General features: G+C 42.0%; 1 protein-coding gene across 2 annotated transcripts in view; it reads right to left on the bottom strand.

Annotated features, from left to right (window-relative positions):
- CMYA5 (cardiomyopathy associated 5) overlaps positions 1 to 19,064 on the bottom strand; it is a 45,936-nt gene extending 26,872 nt beyond the window's left edge. For both annotated transcript variants that reach the window (XR_013180018.1, XM_054652609.2), the window contains exons 1-2: positions 18,901 to 19,064; positions 970 to 11,206 (exon numbers count right to left, since the gene is read on the bottom strand). Coding sequence is in view for 1 of the 2 variants with exons in the window: in XM_054652609.2 (XP_054508584.2) it covers positions 970 to 11,206; positions 18,901 to 19,064 (10,401 nt within the window). In the remaining variant the exon portion in view is untranslated. The remainder of the gene's footprint in view (positions 1 to 969; positions 11,207 to 18,900) is intronic.
- Positions 19,065 to 19,485: the final 421 nt, after the last annotated feature.

Below are 19,485 nucleotides of genomic sequence, written 5' to 3'. Positions count from 1 at the left end.
AGCAATGGACTAGCTTACTGAAATGGAGGGCATTTTATCTATTGGGGGGAACAGCTTGGATATAGTGGCAAGTAGGACTTTATAAACTCTTACCTGTGCTGACACCACAATGCTATTGGCACAGAATGGTTTGGGTTGGAAGGGACCTTAAAGGCCATTTAGTTCCTATTTCCTTGCCATGGGCAGGGACATCTTCCATTAGACCAGGTTGCTCAGAATCCCATCCAGCCCGGCCTTGAACACTTCCAGGGCTGAGTCATCCACAACTTCTCTGGGCAACCTGTTCCACTGCCACATCACCCTCACTATGAAGAATTTTTTCCTAATTTCTAATATAAACCTTCCCCCTTCAGTTTAAAGACATTGCCCCTCATCCTGTCACTAGATGCCCTTGTAAAACCTCCCTCTCCAGTTTAAGGCCATTTTGCAGATGAAAGTGAATGGAACAGAAAATAAGTTGGTACTTCAACAAAACTGTGTAGGGTGATTTGTCTAACATCTCCAAGCAACCAGCGCATGTAAGTGGGACAGGGAACACTTTATGATGATACCAATCTCCACATATGGAGGTTTCTGTACCTTGTCAAGTGAAGTGAGCTGCTGTTACTGAAGTTTTATTTTCATAGAAACAACATTCTTCCCATTTCTCCCCCTACATATCAAAACCAGAACAAACTCATACAGATAAGACTGAAAGATGGAAAGTCTGCTAACAACTACATATAAACAAGGCCATTCAAATTTATGAATAAATAAAAATACCAGCTTAGCAAGTCTAGGACTCCAGAGAATACCTTAATAAAATGGTCTCCCATCAAGATCTACAGCAGGTGTGTAGGAATAGTTTTTATTTAATAGATACTGCATCTTAGCTTCTGGACTGCTCTTGGAAGCCTCTCCTCTTGATAATGCAAGAGAACTGGAGAAATTAGCCTTAGTATCTTCTTTTTTTGCCCAAATTATACTTACCTTCATCTTGATTGCAGCATCATCTAGTGTTGTGACTTCATGGTCTTTATGCTCTCCAAAAAGCTTATCAATAGCAGATATTGGGCATTTGCAGTGGTAACAATAAGTGTCTACTTGTGCTTTCTTCGGTTCTCTCTGTGGGCTCTCAACTTGAGGAATGTTTGTTGCTGATTTTTCAGGATACATCACCACAAAGCCCGAATCTTCAAGCTCAACAGGAGTTCTTTGTTCTGGCTCATTAACAAATTCATAGCTATCAGCAGCATGATCAAAGGAATCCCTGTCTTCAAATAATAGCTCCTCGTGTGTAAATTGAGATGATATTTCATCTTGCAAAAGCTCTTCTTGTGTAATCACATCATAGTCCATTGACTCAGCAAAATCTTCATAAACATCACCGCGCTGCTCCTCTCTTTGCAAGTCTGGATTCTCTGTTTGCTGAATGGTAGGAACACAGGACAGATGTTCCTGAGTAAACTGCTCATCTACACTGTCTTCAGTGGGAGCCCTGACATATGGAACATACTTTTCCATCTGAGGAAATACTGTTATATCTTGCTGTTCTTCCTGCTCAGTACTAGCTTCTTGATATGCAGCTCCCTGATAATCCACTTGATGACTGTATCTCTGTTGACTTGGCTGCTCTGGCAACTCTTCAGTTCTTTCTACTGGTACATTTTCTTCTTCTCTTTGTTCAGTGATATCAGTTCCTGCACCTGAAAGAACTGTTTTGCTTCCAAAAGGAATGGCATGCGTTGGCTTGCAAATTGTTGCTTGAATGTTGCTGTCAGCCTGGAATTTGTCTCTCTCCGTAACAACTCTTTCTGACAGAACCTCAGTTTTGACATACTGAACATCACCAGATCCCTCCTCCTGGTTATTCTCTGAACTCCAAACCAAAATTCCTCCACTAAAGGACTCATCTTCTGGTATCTGATCTTTCTGAGGCCCAATGGCTTTACTTGGAATTTCATCTTTAAGAATGTATTTTTCAAAATAAATTCCAGTTCCATCATCTGTGTCTGAATTTCTGCTAGGGAAAGAAGCATTAGAATTACCACTTTCTTCATCGGAGGGAGTCTCATCCTTTGTCTTTTCTCCTACTGCTTCTGCATATAGGTCCTTGTATAAAAATGATAGAGCAGGTGGCTCCTCTAAAAGCTCTGGGTTAACTGCAGCAACAGTGGTAGGGAACAAGAGAGATCGTTCTAGCACTCCTTCTTCTGAATCGAAGAGCGGGGTCCCTGGTGACTTGCATTCATCTTCTACATTTGTAATGCTTTTACTGCTAGAATCAATTGATTTCTGCAGTGGTAAAGGTTTTGAGGCATCTGCGTAGGATTGCATTTTGCCTTCTCCTTTTATGGTACCATAAAAGACTTCATCCAGGTCCTCAAGTAAGGAAAACTCTTCTAAAGTGTCTGCCTCAGTACTCTCTTTAAAAGGTTCGGCTTCTTCCATACATTCATTAGGGTCTTCTGTCACAGGAGACAATGAAACACGTCTTTCAAATTGTGGCTTAATCGGAGATTTGTCATCAATCAATGTATATTTTTCAAAATAATCCATATCAGCAGTACCATTATTAGGATCCAACCTTGCACAATTATTGTTTTCTGGCAACAGGAGATTTTCTTCTTGAGTTTCTACAGTTTGCTCATCATCATCCTTTTTGACCAATTCTATTAGTTCATGGCTTGCAGTCTTTCCCAATACAGAGCTTTCTGAAATTTCTGTGGTTCTACCAAAAGTTAGGGCTCTCTGGCCATCCTCAACTGATTTACTTCTAAATGAAGGATTTGTTTCCAAGTATTCTAATTTATCAGGCATGTGTTTACTTTCTTCTTGATCAACAGAAGAAATATCTGTAGGTGCATGAATATTGAGTATTTCATAACCTTCTGAAATTATATTAAATAGATCTTTTTGTTCAGTAGTCTCCAGAGCATGCTGGCTGTCTTCTACAACACTTGCATGTACCATTTCTTCCTCTTCTCCTCTCAGGTAATGTTCAGGCACCTCAGAGATTTTGCCTACCTCCAGATGTTGCATTGCTTCAATTTTTGTAGGGTTTAAAGTACTAGTTTCATGCTCCAGAAGTTTTTGTGGACCTTGATTATCTCCTACCAGAGATGGTAAATCATACCTCTGTGTTTTGGGACTAGTGTCTGAGGACTTCCTGTGAGAAAATTTATTTGACACTGATTCAGAAACTCTAAATGTATGTCCCTTAGTCTCTGTAGTCCCATGAACTGTGAATTCTGTGCAACTTCCAGCTGGGAATTGCTTTGATCCAAAATCAGAAGCTTCATTTGGAGTAAGCTGAATTCCTTGTGTGTCTACTTCTGCAGCCCCTATTGGACTAATTGAGCAAGCTTTCACCTCTTCTGCCAGCCAGCTAGCCAGCCCAAAAGATGGAATATCTGGGTTCTGCTTTTCTTCGGAACTTGAGCTAAGGGGCTTAATCTCTGCTGAGGAGAGGCTACCCAATTCACCAGAATAATGCTGTGTTTTATGTGTCACAGTTTCATGAACAAGGTCGGATGAAACAACTCCCAGATGCTCCAAGGTTGTATGCTTTTGGTCTTCAAAACCTTGTTGCATTTCATGTTTATGCTCTCCTTCAGTATAAATGCCTGAAAATTTGTTAGATTGCTTTCCAAGCATGTCTGCTACATCAGATAAAGATGATGGAATATTTTGTTTCTCTTCATCATCAGTGAGAGCCACTGATACTGGCTTTTCAAGTTCTGACTTCCCAGGTAATTTATGAAAAGCTATAAATGACTCTGATGGCACTGCTTGCTGGTCTGCTACACCAGTCACCTTTGACTCTGTGGTCACTGACCTTGGTACTGTCTGGACCTCAGGTTGCATTTCTTGCTCATATTGCTCAGCAGTGAATTTGGGGGAACTTCTGAGCTGGTCTGGAGACAAATATATGGTATCCAACAAAGAAGATTCTGGCTTCTCTTGGTCTTGCACTTGAGACGTACTCTCCAAGTGTGCTGTCTTAAAGGTTGCTGTTTCAGGTGAACTGAGTTGAATTTTTTGCAACTGTTCATTGTGTGGTGGAATTACATGTTCACACTCTGATTGTATGGGCTGGGTAATAAATGGCTGCATTTTTTTATTTTCTTGTTTGGCAAGAGACTGTGTGGGAATCATATATTCAGAGACTGGTTTTGAGTAAGATGGAACTTCTTGCTGGCATGTTTCATCAGCTGAATAAAATGGAACTGAAGGTTCAGACTGCAGTTTTGAAGGTACAGTCAGGTAATCCTGACTTTCTAGACTTCCTGTTTTATCTGTAGAATATGATAAATTTAGTTGTTCAGATTCTAATTGTATAGCTGTGTGAAAGTAATGTGGAGTCTGTTCTCTCTCAACTTCAGGTAAAATTTCATATTCAGCCTCTGACTTCACAGCTACAGGCAAATGTAGAAGACTTTCTGTATTGTCTTCTTCTTTTCTTGCAAAAGAGGACCCTGGCTCAGGCAGAGCAGTTTCTGAGTGTTCTGTTTTACAGCTGGAATAAGATATTTCTAAATGTTTGGGGGGTGAGCCTCCAGTTACAGGTGAAGACTTTGGACTTCCTTCAGGGCTTGTTTCAGAGACAGCGTGTGAAGCACCCAAAGGTACAGGCACGGTTTGTTCAGTAAGAGATGAATATGGTTGAATTTTGTGGCTGTCTGCTTCCTCAGTGGAAAATGATAAATTTTGTTGTTCAGTTTCCAGCTGAGCACTTTGAGATGAAGGAGCACCAGTGTCTTGCTTCTGTGAATATCCTGCTCTCAGTGGGGCCATTTCATGCTTTTCTGCTTTGTAAGTAAGACTTAATAAATCTGATTGTTTGAAATCTGGTTGCACAGTTCCCTGCTCCTCGGTCCTGACAAAGGTATGTGCTACAGAAGGTGTTTCTGGCTGCTCTGTTTCAACATTAGAGGACTGCAAACTAACATGTGGCTGTTCTGGTTGGACCTCATCCCTCCACTTTGTTTCGCCAGTGAAATATGGTTTCTCTGGATGCTCCAGCTGGGCAGTCTGTGGTTGATCTGCCTTGCCACAGGAATATGATAAATCTAGTGGCTTTATTACACAAGTCTCTGCTTTGCCAAGAGAGTATGACAAATCTGGATGTTTTGAATTCAGTTTTTCTGGTTGCAACTGCTCTGATTTTCCTGTGGAATATGAAATATCAGAAGGAGTGAACCCTGCTTGTGCAGCATCCTGCTTTTCCGTTTTGCCAGAGGAATACAAGAAGTCTGGGAACTCCCCTTCCACTGTGGATGTATTTGGCTGCTCTTCCATGCCATGAGGACTTGAAAACACTGGTTGTTCCAATTTTAGCTGCACTATTTCCTCTGGGTGTAATGTATAGCTTTTCCTCTCCTGTTTGACCTCCAGCTGTGCACTTCGTTTTTCTTCACTAACAGAAGAGGACAAATCTGTGTGCAGTACTTTGCCTGTGGCATCCATGACATGTGCATGTTCAGACTCAGGTAGAGCAGCCCATGATGGCTCTGTTTTGACAGATGAATGCAACAAACTCTGTTCTTTCAGCTCTGGCTGAGTTGTTTTATGAGGTTCTGCTGTGCCAACAGAGAATGACAAATCTGCATATTCTGAGTTTGCTTGGGAATTTTGCAGTCCTTCTGTATTCTCCATAGAGCACTGTAGCTCAGGGTGTTCTGCTTGCATTCCTGCATCTTTCCATTCCTCTGCTTTTTTGAGAGATGATGAAAACTCATTTGTCTTTTCTTGCTCTGGTTGAATCTTTTCTTGCTGTACTGTGCCAGTGGAATGAAATAAATCCAGGCACTGCAAATCCTCATCAGCAATTTGAGTTTGCTGTGTTTCACCAACTGAACATGATAAATTCATTATTTCTGCCTCTGGCTGAATGATTTCATGGTGTTCTAATGTGCCAGCAGATAAATCTGAATGGTGTGATTTTGCGTTTAAAGTTTCTTGTTCTGCCTCACTGAGAGAATGACATAAGTCTAAATGTCCCAATTCTGTCCACGCTTTCTTGCCTTGTGCCTCTTTTTCGAAAGAATGCAAGAAGCCTTGCTTCTCCTCTCCAGCAGTTTGCCCTTGCTCTGTTGTGCCAGATGACAGATCTGGTTTTTCTAACACTGCTTGTGTAGTTCTTTGTGGCTTTCCTTTATCAATGGAATGCAGTGAATCAGGATGCTTTGCCTCTGCTTTTAACATTTCTCCTTGCTCCATTTTTCCACTTGGGGATGGTGCATCTGGAACTCTCTGTTTCTCCTCTGCAGCTTGTGAATGCTCTGCTCTGCTGACAGACTGTTCTGCTTTAGAGCATTCCACAGCTGTGTGCTCTGTCCCTCGTTGCCCCACTTCCCTGGCCAGGGGTGCCAAGCTTGCATGGCCTGGTTCCAGCTGTGCAGGTGGGATTTGCTCCATTTTGTCATGACCACCTGGCTTCTCCAATCCCAGCTGGATTGTTTCCTGCACTTTGTGGAGGGAATGTTCTAGCCCAGGGTATTCAGGTTTCAGCTGTGATGTTTGCAGCCCTCCTACTTTGAAAACAGAGTAAGGCAAATCAGAATGTCCCTGCCCTGGTTCTGCCATTTCTGTTTCCTCTGCTGTACCCACAGAATGTGAAAAATGTGAAATTTCCACTTCTGGCTGAGCTGTTTTCTGTTCCATTTGTCTGAAAGGATAAGTTTGCTCTGTTTCTTGTACTCTTTGTTGTACCTCTGTGAGGTCCAGAGGAGATATCACATCAGTATGCTCCACCTCTGGTGGTATCCTTTCATCATCTGGCCTGTCAATGGAAAATGATAAATTTGGTTCTTCCAAGAACTCCTGGGCATGTTCTGAAGTGTCCCTTTTATTGGGAGAATGTATTAACTTTTCTTGCTCTAACTCCTGCTCTGTGGCTTTCTGCTGCTTTTCTCTGCCAAAAGAAAGTTTTCTGTGTTTTTGATCCAATGGTGCTACTTCTTCCTGGCTTGTCTCACCAGTGGAATGTGACAAATCAGGATGCTTCATTTCCCATGGTGCAATTTCTGTATGTTTTGACTCTATTTGTGCAGTTGCTGGAGAAGCTCTTTTTTTACCTACTTTAGGCAATTCTTGGTGTTTAGACTTAAACTTTTGAGTTGATTGTTCTTTGCCTTTATCAAAGGAAAAGGATGAATCTGAATATTTTGAATCCAGTTGTGAGCATGACTGATTTGGGTATTGAGATTCTATTTCCATACTTTCATCTTGTGCTGCTTCACTCAGGCTTCCTTGTGAATCCAAATGTTCTGATTTTTGCTGAGTTTCTCCCATGGCGTATGAGAGCTCTGGATGTCCTGACTCCTGCTCCACAATATCAACTTGCTTTGATTCACCACTGTCCTGTGAAACATCTGGATGTTCCAACATTACTGGTTCAGTTTCTTGTTGCTTCAAATGGAATGGTAAGGTTGGGTTTTTCACTAATTTTTCTTCCTCATGAGAGGAATATGGCAAATCTGAAGTTATATGATATTCTGAAGTTATTTCCATTTCCAGTGGAGCTTCTTTTTCACTGGAAGGAGGCAAAAATGTTTGCTCCAGCTTTGGATGTACTGTTTCTTGTTGCTCTGATTTGTGCTGCACAATTTCCTTCTCTGTTTCTGTACTTACATAAAATGTTTTTTCTGGATATGCTGGTTCTGTTTGCATTTCTTCTTGCATTTGTTTACTGAATGAATATGGCAAAGATGGATGCACTAATCCTGGTTGAGCTCTTTCTTGCTGTGCCAAATTATTTTGGTCTATGACCTGTGGCTCTTCTTTACCCAGGCTTTCTGAAATACCTGAATACTCTGTTTCCATTTGCACCGCTTCTTGTTGGTCTGTTTCCTGCTGTTCCACCTCTCTTTGTACTGTATCTTGTTCCATCCTGCCAAAGGACCGTGAAACATCTGGCTGGGGCACATTCAGAGGTGGTGTTTCCTGTTGCTGAGTACCAGCAGTGGAACAGGAAGGAAAAGACTGCTCCTGCTCCATTTGTGTTGTTTCCCAGGGCTTTGCTCTGTCAGTCACTTGTGACCGCAAAGTTCCAGACTCGACTCCTTCTTGTGTCGCTTCTTCAGTGATAAATGAGAAATCCCTCTTTTCTGAACCTACTTGAACATTTTCATGCTGCTCTGCTTCACTAATGAAATATGATGGCTCTGGACCTTCTAAGTTTCTCTGTACAGCTTCTTGTACCGTCTCTCCCTGGGAATACAGTGGATCAGTTTGTTCCAGCTTTGGTTGCCATTTTTGATGTTCTGTTTTGCCAGCAGAATATGTTGTCTCTGGCTGTTTCACCTTCAGCTGTGAAGTTTTATTTTCCTGTTCTTTTCTGGTAGAATGTGGCCAAACTGGAAGCTCTGACTGCAGTTGAGTAGTTTCTCCTTGCATTGCCATGGCAGAGGAATCCAGCTTACCTTCAGACTGTGAATCCTGCTGTACAGGCTGTGGCTGTTTTCCTTTGTCAGTTTGTGACAGTTCTTTCTCCTTTGTTTTATTAATGGGATGCGATAAATCTGAAAATGCTGTTTCCAGATACTCAGTCTGTTGTATCTCAGCCCTTCCAGTGGAATCAAATCTATCTGGATGTACCAACTGGAGTTCTGCAGCATTTTCTTTCTCTGCTTCCTCCATCAAACATGGTAAATCTGAATGCACCTGTGCAAGCTCTTCTTTTTCTTCTTGTTTTTCTTTTTCAGGGGAATAAGATGGTTCCTGTTCAAAAGGACTGAATGCTTGGTTTTCTGTTTCTTCCCTGAAAAGCAAAACTTGATGTTCATTTTCCAGCCGTGCACTTTGCATTTCCTTGACTACTTCCTGGGTTAAAGAAGAGTCTGGATGACCCATCTCCAGCTGTGCACTCTCTGATTCCACCATTTTTTCTCTGGAATATGCTAGATCCTCAGATCTATCATAGCTGGAGACCTCTACCTCCAGCTGTGTGTTGTCTGATTCTTCCATTTCTTCCCTGGAAAAAGAAAAGTCGGGATGCTCCATCTCCAGCTGTGCACTCTCTGGTTCTATTGTTTCTTCCTTGGAAGAAAATTCTGGTTGTTCTGTCTCCAGTTGGGATCTCCCTGATTTTTCTCTTTCTTTTGTGGAAAAAAGAAGTTCTGGGTAGTCTGTATCTGGTATTGCACTCTCTGATCCCTCTGTTTCTTCCTTAGAATGTGAGAAATCTGGAAGTTCTGTCTCTAGCTGTGCACTTCCTGGTTCCTCTATTTCTTCCCTGGAAAAAGAGAAGTCTGGATACTCCATCTCCATCTGTTCACCCTTCAATTCCTCTGTTTCTTCCTTGGGAGAAGAGAAATCCAGATGCTCTGTCTCCATCTGTGTTGTCTCTGATTCTCCAGTTTCTTTGGTGGAATATGAGAGGTCTGGATGCTCCATCTCCTTTTGCCCACCTTCAGCCTGTTTGTTTATTTCAGTGGAAAAATCAGAGTGATCAAAATCTACTGCTTTATTTGTAGCTGAAGTTTTCTGTGTTTCTTCTGTTTCTGTATGAACAGGATATGAAATGCCAAAATACTTGGAATCTATATTTTCAGGAATTGGTGGTTTTAATTCAATTCCTTGCTTCTTTGTTTTCTGAAGTGAAAAGTCTCGTTCAGACTTTGTTTGGTTCTCCAAATGAACATTTTGAATTCCTGAAGATGGGGTCTTTTGACCCTCTTCTCTTTCAGCTGAATACATTATACCTGAAGTTGCTGACTCTGACAGTGCAGTTGATGATGGACACTCAGTTTCTTGCTTTTCTGTTTCATTTCCAGAATGTGGTAAAAGCACATGTTCAGACTCAGACTGTGCAGCTTCTGATGACTGAGGAATAATATCTTCCTGTCTTATTTCAGTTGAAGTGGGATATTTGGATTTAGCTGATGGAACATCAGGTAAGTAAGACTTCTCTGTTTCCCTCTCAGGATGTTCTGACATAGATTCTGTAGGCAAAATATGCTGGGAACTTGGTCTATCTAATTCACTAACAAAATCTGCTGAAACAGACTGTGGTGCAGAATTAGGCTGAACTTCCTGCTTCTTCACTTCATCCAGATGATCTGATGCTGGCAGCAGGGATTGGTCTGTCTTCTTGTTTGCATTTTCGGCTGAGGGAAGCAGCACTTGTTTCTTGTCAGACTTGAATGGTGTGGAGGTTGTTGACTCTGTTATTGATGTTCTGGCTGTGGCTGAATGACTTAGCTGCTCCCTGGCTGCTTCTTCATTCTTCAGTAAATGTCCTGAAACCTGATTTGGAGTCTCTAAAAGAGGTTGCCTCTCTTTTCCTTCTTCATGTTGAAGAGTTGATTCTTTCATTTTATAAGGTTCAATATTTTCAGATGAAACATCATTTTTCTTAGAAAGCTGTTTTTCAAGAGGTGATGTTGGTGAAGAAAAGCTTTGATTTGCTTGTTCTGTGAGTTGCTCTCTTTGCTTCCTTCTTCTCTCTGAAGGTGTTTCAAGAATTTTACTTCTTGCTCCCTGGAAATGTTTTGGATATGTGGAGAGTGAACCGAACTTCTGCAATCTTTCTTTTACTGATGTTTCAAGGAACTTTTCAGAATCTCCTGAAGCTGAGCTACTTCTCCGGATTCTGTTTTTCTCCAATGTTTCAGGGGCTGGCCCAGTCCCTCCAAAAATTGAGTTGAACAGTTGGATTCTAGCTTGTACTGGTCCTCCAAGAATTGGACCAACTTTTCTCAGTCTGCTCTCCCTAAATATTGATCTTATTGGAGCACGTTTTACGGGCTCTTCTGCGATATTCTCTTGATCCTGTTTGTTGTCCAACATTTCCTCATCTGTGTCTTGTGTTTCCACCTGCTCTACATTCAATGTGGAGGCTTGCACATCTCCTAGAACAGTTCTTGGTTCTTGCCTTTGCATTCCAGAAGAGTCACGTTTTTTATTGCACTGGCCTCCTTTTGGTCTTGTAGCCATTGGCACCCTACTTGAAGATTTGCGTGTCCTTTTCCGAATGATCTTGCCTTCATCCATAATAAAGATAACTTTTCCTGGAGGAGAACCTACTGGTGAACTTTCCATACTGTAAAGATCAGAAGTTGTACTAGTTTCTGAGGTCCAGGGAGTAGAACATCTGCTCGAGCTGGTTTCCCAGGTTATTCCACTGTCTTCACTTTGGCATGTTACCATAGAAAAGGAAGGGTTAGTCATGATGTACTGCAGCTTGGGTTTCACATCTTCACTTTGGATAAGATCTTTTAAACTACAAACAAAAAAACAAATAACAAAAGAAAGCTTTAAAAACACACAACAAATTAAATTATGGAGGAAAAAGCTGAATTTATTCATTAAAATAAAAATGGCTTTCAATGTTGTAAAAATACTGCATAAGCATAGATTTTGAAGTACAAGCATAAGAAAAGTCATATTTCATCTCACAACTATATTTTAGATGAATTTAGATGTAAAACTGCATGTTGCAAGGTTAATTCAATGAAGGGGAGGTGTTTAAAAGATCTTGACAATGCAGGAAGAACAGTCTTTGATCTGACCTTGTTTTGCCAGTGTGAGGTTGAGCTGATTCTGGGGCTATTCTCCAGCATGTGTTTATCTCACAGTATAAATTAAACCTTTCATTAAACACTTCAAAGATACTGTCAGTGTTTTAATAGCACCCACACTTGCTTTGCGCAAGTGTGAATGATTATACAATGCTCAAAGCAGTAGTCTATCCACTGGTTTGTTACTCTCTTCTCATGTATTCTATCCTCTAAACACTCTAGATACTTAACAAAGTAACTTAGAATATATTCAACAATTAAAATATACTGACACCTCCCCAAATGAAACTGCAATGTTTCATAAAGGTAGTTTTAAACCTTATGATGTGTAATCAATACACTATCATATGCTGTAATCAAATCTCTCAGCTAAAATAGTAAAAAGGTTGGAGAAAGGCTTTTTTGAGAAGCTTTAGGAAAGAAAACTTCAAATTCTTCAAGTTCTTAAAATTAAGAGTGTAAAGATTGGCATAGGCAATTAAAAGACACAATGTGTGGAGGGTTTAGTATTTTTAGGTTTGCAATATTTACTTAAAACAAAAAAAAAAGGCACAGAAAAGTTAATCAAAGCTCAACCTTAATATTTCTTGAGTAGACAGTAGTTCATTTATGGAAATCACATTTGTAGCTGATGGAAAGAAAGGGAGAGTATCTGCTGGATAAGATGTAGCCTTCAGTAGAGCAGAAACAGTGAATTTTGGGTGGGACACTTCCTTTACACAGTTACATAATCACTCTGTTACTCCCATGGAAGAATGTACATTTATGACCACAGAGGGACTGAACAGAGGGAAGGGTCACTTTTCCACTGACTAGGGAAAAGCGTTTCAGCTAAAGTGAAGAAAGCTAGCTACTGATCAGGGATCAGAAAAGCAGAATCTGTCTGACCAACTGCCAGGGGCTGTGGCCCTGCACCACATGGGTGCCAGAGATACCTGCAGTTTGCAGAGGCAGGCGGACACCCCTAAGGAGAAGGTGGCACCATGCCAGAGGGTGCTGAGTCCCAGTCAGAGGGCAGAAGTCTTTAAAGGAAGAAAATAAATCCTGTGGAAAGTCGTTAAGTACTTAATTAAGAAACTCTTGGGACTGTAAGTTTTTTGTAAAGGGCACTCAGTGAAAATGCTCAGTACCTAATGGAAACAGAAATGAAATCCTGCCACTGATGGTGCTACCCTTACCTTTCCATGAATTTACTTTCCAGAGCCCAAAACCAGAAGGGCTGCCCTGGGCTGGTCCATGCTCAGGTCTGTGCAGACCGAGGCACAGATCATCTCTGATGTCAGTGCTAACTGAAGGCTGAAGTCACCCTGTGGGACAGTAGCCTGACCAGCCCATGGTGGGACCTTGCAGTATCAGACTCCACTGATGGAGCTTAAATCCAGTTGTGGTGACAGGGCTGGCCTGGAGATGGTAGCTGACAGAACAACTGGAAGGCCCACAATTCAAAGCATGTCTGAGAGTGCAGTACTAAATAATTGCATGTTAGCCAATTGCTTCCTGCCCCTCAAACCCAGCCCTCAGATTTAAGCCCCAGCATGTACTGCTGATTATCTGCCTTGGTGTAGTACTCTCAAGAAAGACTAGCTCCATAGGTAAAAACTTACAGGCTGGAGAAAGAGGTATAGCAGAACACATTCATACCAATTTTTCTCTTAGTTTTTCCTTTTCCAGTTCCATGGCTTAGCATTTACTTGGACATAGCAAAATATGATTAAATTAAAAAAAAAAAAAAAAAAGAAAAGAAAAATCAATAGCAATACTACCAAGGAAGTTTTCAGTTGTTTGAGTCTACAATAATAGATGAATAATTTTTTTTTAACATTTTTCAACTTCTAAATCATTCTTATATTTTAAACCTATTTTCTGCACTACTTGGTGCAATTAAATAGACCTTCATACAGAACAGAGCAGCACTCCCACTCAAGCTGATATTAATAAATAATATAGATTGCCCTGGCCCTGCCTATGCAAAAAGCTTAAATAACATACATAATTATCTCATTTTCATGGTCACAAACTAGTTACAGTTCATATTTCTCTACAGTGTGAGGAGATAGTGCTTTACACTTTTAAGACCAGAATGAGAGATGTGGAACTCAAACATTTACTTCCAAAGCACTTCAAATGCTGCCCTTTTATGAACTGTTTACAATCTGCACAGTAGTAGCTGAAAGACCCCTCTCTAGTCAGAGGAAGTGTTTGCCACTGGAAAGAGATGTTTGCAATGTTTGAGCTCGTAAATGTAGATATGAAGCCACTGACATCCAGGGCAAAAGCCAGTGCTGTCTTTTTTCCATGTAGACATTTCACGCCCATTACTGTTGGCATTTATATCATCAGCATGTTATTTCACTTCTAGGACATTGACTTAAACCTTTTCTTAGTCTTGGAGACATTGACAACCAGTTTTATTGCCATAATAGCTCAAATCCAGATTTTTCTTCCTGCCTCCTCCTGCTTCTCACAGCTCCCTGCTTCTCATGACTTCTGTGCTATGTCCACGAGGATTTCAGGTTTCTAGTCCAGCCTGGCAGGCTGCACAAATGTTCCTTTATGAATCATATGAGGGAAGAGTTTTCACCTCCCCAGTTGCTGTTGTGTTTACACAGTGAGTGGGGTCTACCCACCTGTGCACACCAGTACTATGAGATATACATGTAGCCAGCCTATCAGCTTTCTAAAATTCTCCCTAGCCTCTCTTTATCGTCTTCGTATTAGACCTTGCCACTGCTGATATAATAAAAATTGTAGCTGTTTGCTGCATAATTTCTCACAAGCTGAAAACAATACAGATTAAATGACCAAGGTGTCAACCTATGTCTGTAATCTGCACAGACAAGATCTCATTTTCTGAAAGCTCCTACTTCAGGCACAGTGGTGGAAATTGGTATTGCCAGCTTGTCTTCCCAATTGAAGGAAGCACTTCTCCGTGCTTGTGTTTCTATTCTGTACATATCTGTAATTTCTGCCTTTACCAGGGTGCCCCTTTCCCCCTACAGCAATCAGTATGCTCAGCAAGGTCTCTACCTATTGTTCTGTGTTTCCCAGGGCTACAGCTCATCCATCTTCTTCAGGCTAAGTGAACTAGGAGCTACAGAAAGACATAATTTCAAACCCAGCCTTCCACCTTTGACTTCTTTCAATTAATGATGCTTTGTCTGGCAACAAAGTGGCTCATGCATCTGTTGAAATTCAAAGGAACTACTATCTGAAAACAGTAAGACAGCTGCTTGCCCAGCTACAAAGCTGGGATTTATATGAGTAGCTGGGAGCCAGGACCTGGGTTTGTCTCACACGTTTTGTTCCATCTCTTATGAAGGAACACCACCTGCTGTAGTCCTAGTTGGTTTTCCAGACACCATGTCCTAGTGTCATTGCCATCCGCAGGATCAGATGCTGCTTGAGAGACCCACAGCACCTCCATTCCCAGAGGCCTGCCATGCTCCTGCATTCTGGATTCTCCACCATGTTGTAGAGGGAGCACAGGTACCAAACACTTCATTCTGGGTGGGACACTTCCTTTACACAGGTACATAATCACTCAGTTGAGACCCAATGGGGAACTTCTTGAGTCTGAGAGCCCTATGCAACACAGGCCTTTATTAAGGACTCAGTTTTAATCAAAAAGCTAAAGAGAAACAAAACATGGAATGCCCAGCTGTGGGAGCAAGTGGGGGCTGGCTGCACCCTCCCCTCTTCAATGCCCCCACCTCAGCATTCTGCCCCATTCAGCTGCTCAGTTACGTTTTGCTCAAGCCTTTGCTGTGATGTGCTTGAAATGGCCCGCACAACTCTGCTTCCTATCTCTCTCATGTTCCCTGCTGCAGGTGGCAAAAGAACAGCTCTGCCAGCCTCTTCCACCCTGGCCCATGCCAGGCACTGCCTCATCTAGAGGCATCTAAAATTACACACGCTTTCCCCATGTCTTTCTCTGCTTTGGGTAGGGTATGGTAATTGTTAATTTTGGAAGACAAATCCACAGTACTCCCCACCCCTTCCTTCTCACCATCCATTTGCTATCATTCCAGTCTTTTGCTCTCCTAGATGCTGCAGCATCCCCCACATGGCAGGAAGACGCCTTCTCCACTGTGCTTCCCTTTATATTCATTTTCATCAATCATTATAAATGACACCTCTGATCTTGTGGAAGGACTGCTTGCTTCATTAATAAAACAAAAGAACTCAACCCCTTCCAGAACTTAAGGACTTTCTCCCCATGTTTCTCCCCTTCTACTGGTTATAGGTAAACACTAAACAAGCAGATGAAATGCTATTTACCTATTCCAGGCAAACAAGCTGTCTGGTAACACTTAAGTTGGCTGCAGAGCCATTTTTATGTAAACCCCACACACAGACACATCCAGAGACATTCCCACTGTAGAAGGAAATCAGCTGAGAATGGTCTGAAAGACAGAACTGTGTCAGAACAGCTCACCCATCACATGTTTGTTAGAGACACAGATATTCCAGTGGGTATGTCAACCAGTTAAACAGTAAACAATTTTACTTTAGTTAGACTTAATTTTCACCATCACCAATATGAAAATTAAAACCTGTTAACTTCCTACTCATGCTTGCCTTAACAAACACAGTATTTAAAATATTTTCCCCATTCAGGTGTTTAATTGGATACATGGAGCTAGAAACAGAAGTCATCTACCATGATCATCTATCCTAGACAGTAAAATGCCCAAAGGCAAGAAACTATTGTACGGGTGCTATACAGATCATTGGCGGTTTTGTGCTGACAGGGTTATGAAACCCTTATCCCATCTTTTTAATAGGTTCTGATGCTGCATGTTAGTCTCATTACTTCTATAAAAAAGTGCGCTAGGAAACCAAATTATTTAAACATTACATTAATAAGGATAATAAAGACATGAAACTCAAACTCTTCTGCCTTTCACATGCATGCCTTGTAATTTTGAGACAAGTAATCCTTTCTGCTGCAGCTTTTGGGGTTTTATTTGCTGCAGCTGCTGCACAGTGTGGAAGCAGAGTGGTTTGATCAGAGCTCAGGGCCTGGTGTCTCAGAGGAACACCAGGGCTCTTCTACTTGTTTCACAGAGGTGCTTCCTGACCTTGGGGCACTCATCTTCCTGCATGATTCTCATATAAATTAGGTATGAGACTATTTAACATGCTTGAAAGGCAGAAAAAGGAGTCAGCAGGAAAGCTGACTTGCACTCTTCAACTGCATTCAAAGGAGGAAAGCAGCAGCAACAGAGAACTTGGTGTTGTTAAATATAAATTGATGGCAGCAGGGTCCGGGACAAACTGCCTTCAGCCAAGTTTGCATATTAGTTACATCTCCTCTAAGCTATGTTTTCAAAGCCCATGCACTCAAAACACTCTGTTCTGCAATGGGAGCTTGAAAACCTGTTTGTCAACAAATAATTAGCTCACGGCTTGAGTAAGTATGCCCCAGGGGCTCAACCTGTCTTATCTTGCCAGGAGCTCTGCCCAGGCACTGATCACAGGAGGAGGCCTGAAGCTCAACAACCCTCCTGACATTTGTGACAACATCTAAGCAATTAAAAAGTCAGTTATTTAACTTTTCCAAGCTATTGCTAAGCACTTGTTGCAGTCACCATATTTGTGCTGAACCCAAAATTTTACATCTCCTTTAACCTAATGAAACTAACCAATTTATATATGCTCAGTTACCACTTAGCATAGCTGTTAAAAACCTCTCTGGTAGACTATGACCTGTTTATTAGTAAGACAGTTAAGGACAGAGAAAAACTCCGCTGTGTTTAATATAACTGGGAGCTAAAGGGAATGTTTGCTGTGATTTAAGTAAGTGCTGAGATGCAATGCCCAAGTTTGCATTGCAGAGGTTGCCTGCCAGAAGCAAGACCCATCTGTGAGGAGCTGCTAAAAGGCACCCATGGTAAAGTCATCCTCTCAGCACAAGCAGTAAATAACTGTGAGGCTACAGATTTCACTCCCTTTTTAGTTATTCCTACTTGTGTTTTACAATTTCAGTTTTATTATTAGCTATTTAATTCCAGATTCTATTAATAATTATTTCTCTAAATCACAGTTTAGCTGTGTGCAGTGAGAAGCTCCACTCCATGGACTTCAGCTGGTTTTCTTGCAGGGATACAGCCATGTGCAAACTGTTTTATTGGCATGCAATCCCTCTCTCTGCCAGTACAGGACTGAAAAGCTAACATCTCCCTTGAGAATAAAGCAGCATTACACACCAGGTGTCCCCTCATTGTGAGAAACTAGCTCTTTATTTCCAGAACGGTTTTCCTAGAGTTCTAGGATACATTTCCCCATTTGGCTTTTGTTCTTGCAGCACTTTGGGTAGGTTAAGCTGCAGAGAGCTCCCCACTGCCATCTTTTTTCTCCAGTGACCATCAGCAATGTCAGAAAGCACTTTGAACTGTGATTCACATGGAGTGATGGTAAATGCAGATGGCTTCACAGCACAGAGGTATTAGGAACTGTATGACATGTTTCTTAAAAAATGGGTTTCTGGAAAAAACTCAAGCTACCAATATTAACATCTTAGGTTCTTCTACAGTATCCACTTAAAACTGATGGGGTCTGCTCAAGACAAGGAAGAAATCTTGAGACTTGGTATGGGCTGGGGGACTCTCAGGCCTTGTGGTCTCTTTATGAAACCAATGGTGCTGGCACAGCCAGAGTCTGTCTGACTGGACCGGGTTGCAGACACCTCTGCATCCTGCGCAAGACCATTGGGCAGGGCACTGGGCCACAGCCTTGCTCATTACATTCCTAACGGTAGGAAAGCAATCACAGGACAATAAACTGTTTCTGTGGAAGACTTAGGAAAACAAAAATACTAAGAGAAAAAACATCAAGATCAAAGGGATAGAATATTTCCCATTCCACCACAAAAATCAGCCTTACAAATCATGACCAGCAATAGGAGACATGTACAACAAATTTTTCCTTTTCAAGGAAAGAAGAAACTGAAGAGGGAGGGACAAGTGGGAAGGAATAAAGGGCCATAAAAAGGAACCAATTTTAATGCACCATTATAATCTTTGAGCATTTTCTCCCTGACAAGCAAATCTGCAAAGCATTTAAGATCCATATGTGACAAAGAGTCAGCCAGAGAGGGAGGAGTGGAAGGAGATGCCACTTGAGCTGGCACATCAGAGGATCTTTAAATAGAAAAGCTTTCAGGGAACTCGGGGTAGGCGCTTACCACACAAAATTTAATTACAGCCATACTCATCTGAAAAAAATATTACAGCCCTCTACTCCCTCCTTTTTTATCTACAGCAATTGGGTAAGGGAAGGGGGAAAAGTCAATAAACCACCATGGGACTCCAATCCTGGCATCTCCTGGGGGATGATGCTTTGGGGTAGAGCTGCCAGCTCCCTCTGGGGCTATAAATCCTTTGGGGGAACATACCTATTAGTCAGCTCCTCTGCTTCCTCTGGGTCCATGGCCTCCTCCTCCTCCTCCTCCTCCTCCTCCTCCTCCTCCTCTTCCTCTTCTTCCTCTTCTTCTTCATCTCCTATGAAGGACGAAGTCTCAGATGCCCTGTCACACTCAGAGCCGCGGGAGCCCTCCATTCCCTTCCCTGCTCAGGCCCTCGCCGGTGATGTTTACCCCCAGCCCTGTCCTCCCCAGGGCTGCCTGAAGCAACTGTCATCCCCAGTAGCACTCACTTCTCCTGACTCAGGGCAGTCTTTAAATAGAAGGCAGCAAAGTTACAGCGCAGAGTCGCTGCTGTTCCTACTCTGTCTCCTAGCACCAACCCAGTGCCAGGACACGTGGCCCCGTGGCCATCTCTCCAGCTGCTCTCCCCCTTCGCCTGCGCTGCTGCCATAGAGTTGTTTCTACAGCAGACAGGGCAGTCAGGCAGCAGCAGGGAGGAAGGGGGCCAAGCAGACCTTCCCCAGTCACCTCTAGCAAATTTGGGGTGGATGGTACAGATGAAGCAGAAGGAGGGTTTATCTGTGGCCTCAGAAAAGGTACATTTCAAAAGTTCTG

This window comes from Agelaius phoeniceus, chromosome Z (genome assembly GCF_051311805.1).
Source record: "Agelaius phoeniceus isolate bAgePho1 chromosome Z, bAgePho1.hap1, whole genome shotgun sequence".
NCBI lineage: Eukaryota > Metazoa > Chordata > Aves > Passeriformes > Icteridae > Agelaius > Agelaius phoeniceus.
This window is presented reverse-complemented; position numbering and strand designations above follow the sequence as displayed.